Genomic DNA, 8,255 nt, shown 5'->3' with positions numbered 1-8,255 from the left:
ATATATATGTATATGTATATATATGTCACAATAAAACTATTAATGTTAATTAATATATGATAGATAATTAAAAAGTTACTGTTTTTTTTTTCAAACAGCTGGACTTCTAACAAGGGACTGGAGGATACGTGAAAGAAAGAAGCCCGGTCAAGAAGGTGCTAGAAGAAAGTTCGCTTGGAGAAGACGTTAACTCTTATTATCATATAATTTTCACATTGCACGCATTAAAATTATATGAAACGGCGCCATAGAAAAATATCTCGTCATACAATAAAATTTATTCAAAAAAATAAAGCTAGTTATTTGATATCGAATAAGAAAGTAGAGAGAGATGCATAATTTTCCTACTCAAGGTCTTACCAAAAAAGCAGGATAATGTGCAGCAATTTCACATCTCTTTTAAGAGTACACACATACATTTGCCTTCACATTTCTTCCAAGGGTATTAGACCAAGTAATTTCATACCTTGTGCAAGAACATTTCTAGCAACATGAAAAAGCAGCAGCCTTTGACTAGCAACATCAGGCAATTCATCCTTTACTCTTAATGAATTAAAAGCTTTATTAATTGCATTACTAAAAAAGAAAGAGAACTTGTGCATATTTCTGTATATATTGTACATAGTTAGATAATTGTGAAAAATGTTTAAGTCTTGGAGTTTGTATTTCATACCTTAGATTGAAAAGATATACCGTTAATATACAGGGTTCTAATTTTTCATATGATTTCAGCACTACTTCTTCAAACTTAGCAATTAATATGACCAATTCATCAACTACTTCTTCTTGTAATAGACTTGGTTCACATTTCGAAGTTAAGACAGCGCCACAATTGCGTTCCAAGCTTCCTAATCGACAATGTGTATATTGTAATTTCACACCTGTGTCTCCTTTCAACTGACCTTACAAAAAAGATAAGAACAAAAATTAATCAATACGCATATAAAATCACATAATTTTTTCCTTACGATAATATATAGATCACTTACATCAAATGCTGCATTCCAATCAAACGTATAATCTCGTTCTCGTTTTCTTTTTAAATCATTAATTATCATTGCGGAAATGCCTAATATATCCGAGCTGTTATCAGATGAATCTAGACGAACTTTAGTAGCTGAAAAAGTTTTTCTGTTATAAAACTAATTCTATATAAACTTAGATATTACGTAATATTAAAATTAACATACTATGTGAGTCCATTTGTTTCTGCTTTATGATACCTCTGGCAGTATCCAAGATATCTTCTAAAAATATGACATTTCCCTTTCTCGTACGCATACCGTGCAATCGGCCAAATTTTATATGTTTCAGTCTTTCAGCCCACGGCATTTGCATTTGTTTTAATATTTCTAACAAATTTGAGAAATGATTTACTTGTGTATTATCCACCACATAGTACATACAGTCAAAATCATTCTTTTCAAATCTATCAATAGCTGCGGCGATATCTCTAGCTATGTACAAAGTGGAGCCATCGCTCTTAATTATAGGAACGCTTTTCTCATTGCTCAGATTCACAACTTTTCTATTTTGCTCGTCCCTTATTAGTAATTGCATTTTTTCCATTAACGTAACTATTTTCTTGATATTTTTGGCATTGTACATAGATTCCCAATGATATTCGTCAAATGTAACACCAATTCTGCTGTAAACCCTTTTTAATTCCTCAACGGTATACTGTTTAAATATGTTCCACTGTTCATGTGCAACTTCTACACCACTTTCCAAATCATTAAATATTTTTCTCGCACGATCCGATACAGAAGAATCAGTTTCAGCTAATTTGTTGGCACTAACATATGCTGTGTATAAGGCTTTTATAGGATTTCTTTTCATTTCATCCTCATTAGTACCTGTTATATCGATTCCTAATTGAAGTAAGCCATATTGTGTACCCCAGTCACCCAAATAATTTATTTTTTTCACCTTATTGTTTACAAAACTATTGATGTTAGCAACATAATTTCCTATTATTGTAGATCTCAAATGTCCTACATGAAAAGGTTTTGCAATATTAGGTGAACTAAATTCTACTATTATATTTTTTTTATTATTCACAAAGATTGGAGCCGATACTGATGAACAGTTGTGTTCCAAAAGTTCTTTAACACATCTATCTCTGGAAATATTAAAAGAGATAGCATTATTTTTTATATTAATGTTGTCGAAAATACTATTTGGCTCATTATTTATGATATTCTGTGTTTCTTTCTGTATATTATATTGTTTAGTTTTCAATGGAAGTAGGAAAGAATAGATTCTTTCTGTTTTACATGTTTTCAAATGCAAATAAGATGCAACATTGGATATATTTATATTGTTACCATTTGGTAAAGATTCTGTAATCTAGAAACAAAAATATAATTTACAGATAAATAATAAAATAAATTCCAAATCCTTGAACATTTTATTACTTTGGAAAAAAATACCTTTTTTAAAATTGCAGTTTTCATATTATTACTCATGTTTAACTATTTAAAAGTAATGTGAATAATTATCTGGTTATTTATAAAAGTTATGAAAGAATGATACTAATTATGAAGGAATAATTTTTTTTATAGTAAGATAACACACACAAGCCAATAATACCAATTAACGTTAATTCAACGTTTCATACAAGCAATGTTAAATAAAAAAATAAAAAAGTTTCTGATTATAATTATAGGTTAGAATTGAACGCTCCAAAATAATATTACTGATAGATGTCGCTAATGTGGTCTGAACTGAAATATAACTAGAATTTTGTCGAAAGGTTGGCAATCTTTGTTAATAATTTTAAAATACAGTGTGCATACACAAATTACAGAACACAGATAAAAATAAGAATATCAGTAAAATTACTCAAAATATATTTTGTATTTAATAAATAATTATTACAAATGGTCATGTATGTTATATTTCCCTTTAAAATAAAAATTTCCATTAACTTCATTTAATAAAACACAATCGCGCACGTGATTTACAGAAAATTATTATTATTAATTAATAAATACGGAAGGGTAATATAAACTAATAAAATTGTTATCAAAGGCATTAAAAAAATACGTATTCATTACCTAATAATAAGTTTCAATTTTCTAAAATTATATTAACAATTCATGTATTTTTTAGAATACAATACAATCCTTGCAGCGAATAAATTTATTAGGCGAGGATATAGTTCCTAGCAATAATTATCTTAAATAAAAAAAATTATTATTTGTATCACTTGAAATATCACTTATTTTTATATATATTTTAACTTTAAAAGATAAGAAAATTAATTTATTAATATAATATCAATTACATTCCCATGTATGTACTGTTATCAAATATATTCAACCTAAGTAATAACATATAATAATTAAAACTATTGTTCATATTTAAATAAATACATACATATATGTGTATATATTTTATATATACATGTAAAATGATATTATATTCATAATATTATTAATAATTACAACAATGTCATGGCTTATTTTGAGCTATAATTAAATTAACTTTAAATTAATATAATCAACAAATGTTTCGGCTTACAAAGCCTTCTTCAGTGTTAAAAAGTTCAGAAATATAATCTCAAATTAACGAACTGAATAAATAACAAACAATGAAAATTTAAAAAACCATCTGTAGTAAAGTGTCAATATATAAAGAATTCAGCACTCTTTCCAACGAATAGATGTATTTTGAGATGCAGAAGCTGCTATTTTTTACGCAGCGACACTGCGTACAGCGTATGGGAAATAAACAGAACTGCAGCGTGTAATAACGATGGCACAACCATATCGTCGAACAAGAAGACCAAGAAGGAAGATCCAGGCTCGGGCGAGGGGAACGCCCGCGGGATTACGACGTCGAGATATGGAAGATCCTCGAAGAGATCGACGGCTCTCAGAATCAAATCGATGGCCTGAAAAATAACAAGCTGCGCAAGCCCTACTTCCAGAAGCTTAACATCATTAAGAGGATATCCAACTTCTGGGTCACCGCTTTTGTAAACAACAAAAGAAATAGCAGAAATATTAGAAGACGAGGAAGCACTGAGATTCTTAAACAAATTAGAAGTTGAAGAATTCGAAGATATCAAATCTGGCTATAGGATTAATTGTTTGATAAGAATCCATCAAAAACGATGTTTTAACTAAGGAATTTCATCTAGGATCTTCTGCATCTCAAAATACATCTATTCGTTGGAAAGAGGGTGCTGAATTCTTTATATATTGACACTTTACCACAGATGGTTTTTTAAATTTTCATTGTATTCATTATTTATTCAGTTTGTTAATTTAAGATTATATTTGTGCGTTTTAACACTGAAAAAGGCTTTGTAAGCCAAATGTTGATTATATTAATTTAAAGTTAATTTAATTATAGCTCAAAATAAGCCATTGATATTGTTGTAATTTTTTAAGAAAATATACATTTTTACTCTAATTATTAATCATGTTAATATATTACGAAAATGAGTGTTTATTATACACATATATATATATTATTTTCACGCTGTAGAAACTTTATAGCTACAAATCTGAAATCTATGTTATGTCAATAATTCGTACATGTTAAAGTACTAATCCAAGGAATGAATTACTCTAATACACTGTTATATATAATATAAAAAAATAATACAAAAAATATCGTGTATGTGCAGACACTCGTTTGTATGTAATACACTCGTTTCGTATATGATCTTAAACTTCGTGATCGATTAAATATGCGTCCTTTCTAAAAGAGTAACGCGGCGGATTGTGGCAAGGTAGTAGCCAAAATATTGGATGGCTCTTTCCACACACTTGAGACAACAGCGTAAATGTTCGTGGTGTATTTTTGTGATAGCGTTGCTGTATACCTTGGACGCGCTCCACGGCAGTTTCATCGCCTAGAATCGCTTGGAATTGATCAATTAGAATCGCTATGACGAACATACCAAATAATCCCGACTCCAAAACTAATGTTACACAATGTAAACTGTAACAGATATTCACCATTAGTATTTCAGTTATCATAAATTTCTCATGAGAATGTAAATACATACATGCGATTTTGTTTGACTGCAATATCGTTATTGCACTGTGGGCAGTCATAAATCCAGGACGTAATGACTAAAATAATAGCGTAGATAGCTAATGCACCAACGTACACTAGAAACTGTATGAAGTACTTTTGATTCCTCTCGCCGACGCAGTTATTGATCCTTAAATAAGAAAGTTAAGGCTTTAATAAATCCAAATGAATGGAACATTCATCATTTAAATACAATAAGATTAATTTAAAAAATAAATTAGTTATATTAATTTCTTAATATATTACTATTGTTTTCCATACAGCTCATATAGTTACCATGGACAATGATGATCCATTTTTCTGATACAACGTTTACAAATTCTACAATGATGTGCTCTAGGTGGTCTATATGTTTCACATCTAGTACACACTGTCCAATCGTCCTTCTCATCACTCTCATGATCGTCGCTGCCTCCAGAGACATGAATATCGGAAAAGTCCATTCTACTTTGTGGTAAGGGTACTATACCCGGATCACTGCAGACGGCTTTCAAATGTGCCATCAAAAGAAGAAGTACAACAGTATTAAATGCTATTATATGGAACGGACACCATAAGCTGGGAACAAGAAGATAATATTGCTAAATATATTTTTCAAGAAGAAAGTCTAATAAATAAAGAAAGACTGTAACAAAAAAATAAATGTGAGATGTCACGTAAAATGTGAAAAACTCGAATATTAATAACTTAATGTTAATAACTTAATGTCGATAATTCTTGTTGACAAACGTGTGTTATACGAACCTGTCTTGCATAGTGTGTAACACGATCCATCGTACCACAACGTAGTCAGCGTAGAATACCGCCACATAGGTGACGATAATGCATACAATGCCACAGGGATCTCGGACAAACATTTTTTATTTTCGCAAACGGCACGCAGCGATTAATATCGCAGTTCTTCATCGCTGTGCGCACAAGTGTCATGTCATCTGCTTTCGGGATGACCACATTATTAATCGTTCAGGATTTTTTTGATATTGTCAGTAGGTATCCGTTGTGACGCCGATCGACGAGTTAATGCATAATCCGTGCAGAACCGTCGTGTTGACTTGATTTGACGAGCTTGACGTTTAGAGAGAAAGTTTTGACGGAAGTGTGGTGGGATGCTTGGATCTTGGCCTTTTTACTGGCAACGATCTCCGATCGTTCAGGAAAAAGAAATTCTTCCTTTTTTTAATCCTCTTTCTTGGAATTCCAATCTACCGAGAAATGAAATTAATTGGAAAGTGAAGTAGTAGAGGCCGATCTGTCAAACGGCACTACTGATTTCACTGGCAAGTAGCGGTGGCGGCAGCAAATACGTAGTCTGATACGGGCTTTAATCTCTAATGTGTAATCTGATACGAGCTTTAGTGCAAAGTCATACGAAAGTAAAAAAAAAAAGAGCAAAGTGACAAATTTGGTCGCTCGAATTACACTGAATTAGTATATATTAAAAAAGTTACTTTGTAAAATAAATGCAGTGATATAATACAATCAACTTATTGTACATATATGTATATATATATATATATATATAACAATATATTGTAATCATTTAAAATATTTATATACTTTTACATTTAACTTTTCCAATTTCATGTCAAGCAACTGTCAGTATACACTAATCTAGAGCAGTGATTGAATTTGCTATAATTTGGATACTTTCCAGCAAAAGACAGACGACACAGATTGCTTTCTATTTAGGAGACAATAAACATCATTCTATCCTTGATATTCAATGAATAACAAAGCTAGAACGACACTTGTGTCTTCTGCTGGAAAGTATCATTTATAAATTTGTCATTATTGTAAAAATATAACTCTCTCGAATCACCGACTCAATCCCCTCGACTATATTGGTCGAAAAAAATCGGACGAATCCAATTTGTGCCATGAGACGGATTTGGTTTATGTTGTTTTTTTTTTTTTTTCTGTACCTATAGCACATTTCTGAAGTCCTGGAAGTTTTCCTAGCCGATAACCAATCGTATGACGTTGTATCTGCGGGTATGCATTTTCATTGGAAAGCATTCTACGCGCATATTCGCGATATCCAATCGTGTGGTAAGTACCAACCACGTGGTAATTTGTGAGCGCGACATTGGTATCCCGTAATGACGCAAGCTCTTAGCCCCGCAAGCCTATCAAATCCTTCAGGATCGCGCTGGTGACTTTCGGTCGTCCGACGGTCCTCTTGTCTCATTTCACTTTGCGTCACCGGTAAGGAGAGTTGTGTGTCTCGCGGTAATGGGGCGATAATTTCGCTCCACGTTAATTTAATTAGATCTCGTGGCCCAAAGTGCGCCGCTCGCTCCACGTAACCGACGTTGTACTGTTTCAGGCAAATCACCGTTAAACTGGCTACGTAATAGGCATTTATTACTTGGCCGGATTTCTTTATTACGGTAGAGTAAGTAGCAACTTGAAGACCCTCTGCTGTCCGTGTTGTGTGCGGAGAAGAGAGCGTGCGTGTCTTCTTTCCTTGCCTTGCCATCCTTCCCGGTGCCGCTTGGGCCGTTTCTCGTTCTTGGCACCAAGTGCCAAGTTTTCCATTCCGTCCCTTCGTCTTTTCCCTTCGTCTCGCATTCTCTCCCGCGATCGGCCCTTCTCGCCACAACGTGCAGATGTTGAGCCCCCGACACGAGAGGTTAGCGATCTCGTGACGTGTCAAGTTAACACTCCATTCCATATGGTGGTCTCAGGTCTCAGCCATTGGTCATTGACGTGCACTTGGCGTACATCTGTTTGTCGATTCCCGGCCACGATGCTCCTCCGGGTTGCAAAATTCTGTCTTTCAGCTTTGGAAAAGATATCGTCCTTTTAGCTACGCACGCCTCGCGCGGCACAAGTCGCGCGCGATATCTATCGTTTCCGCAAAAATCCGGGTCGCCTTGAAAGAATTTATGCCGAATGCGAGAAAAAATATACTGTTACGAAATAATATCGCGATTCGATCGACTTTTGTGAAAATGCCCGGGTACGTCCCCTCGCGATTATTCGGGTTATCCAGAAAAAAATGTATCATCGATATTGACTGTCGACGTCCCAGCAGATAATTTATCTTTTTCGCCGCAGAGTTAAGATTTAATAAAGTATCGCCGTGTAATAAGTAGTATAATCTGGAATTTAAGTAAAATGAAATTTTTATGTAAATAATGTGTGCATTATTGTATGTGCAAATGTAGGCGTTATCAAGGTGTTCCCTGTATTTTTTTTTT

General features: G+C 33.1%; 3 protein-coding genes across 4 annotated transcripts in view; 1 reads left to right on the top strand and 2 right to left on the bottom strand.

The window, feature by feature from the left end:
• Nucleotides 1-238: 238 nt before the first annotated feature.
• LOC108755055 (probable arginine--tRNA ligase, mitochondrial) lies at nt 239-2,468 on the bottom strand. Its single transcript, XM_018497798.1, has 5 exons — nt 2,433-2,468; nt 1,191-2,349; nt 990-1,117; nt 674-897; nt 239-576 (listed from the first exon to the last, which is right to left on the bottom strand). The coding sequence occupies exons 1-5, from the start codon at nt 2,466-2,468 to the stop codon at nt 426-428; spliced, it is 1,698 nt and encodes a 565-aa protein (XP_018353300.1). The 3' UTR covers nt 239-425.
• Nucleotides 2,469-4,504: 2,036 nt separating this feature from the next.
• LOC108755009 (palmitoyltransferase ZDHHC3) lies at nt 4,505-6,369 on the bottom strand. Its single transcript, XM_018497712.1, has 4 exons — nt 5,797-6,369; nt 5,329-5,610; nt 5,024-5,182; nt 4,505-4,956 (listed from the first exon to the last, which is right to left on the bottom strand). Exons 1-4 carry the CDS (start codon nt 5,907-5,909, stop codon nt 4,680-4,682), a joined length of 831 nt encoding a protein of 276 aa, XP_018353214.1. The 5' UTR covers nt 5,910-6,369; the 3' UTR covers nt 4,505-4,679.
• An 811-nt stretch (nt 6,370-7,180) lies between these two features.
• The window catches only part of LOC108755091 (vigilin), an 8,301-nt gene continuing 7,226 nt past the window's right edge, over nt 7,181-8,255 (top strand). The window contains exons 1-2 of one of the 2 annotated variants that reach the window (XM_018497883.1): nt 7,189-7,257; nt 7,379-7,447. The gene's annotated coding sequence lies outside the window, so the exon portion shown is untranslated. Of the gene's footprint in view, nt 7,258-7,378; nt 7,448-8,255 lie in introns of both variants that reach the window. The other variant, XM_018497884.1, reaches the window with a different exon arrangement.

The sequence above is a fragment of the Trachymyrmex septentrionalis genome, unplaced genomic scaffold (assembly GCF_001594115.1).
Source record: "Trachymyrmex septentrionalis isolate Tsep2-gDNA-1 unplaced genomic scaffold, Tsep1.0 scaffold83, whole genome shotgun sequence".
Lineage (NCBI taxonomy): Eukaryota > Metazoa > Arthropoda > Insecta > Hymenoptera > Formicidae > Trachymyrmex > Trachymyrmex septentrionalis.
This window is presented reverse-complemented; position numbering and strand designations above follow the sequence as displayed.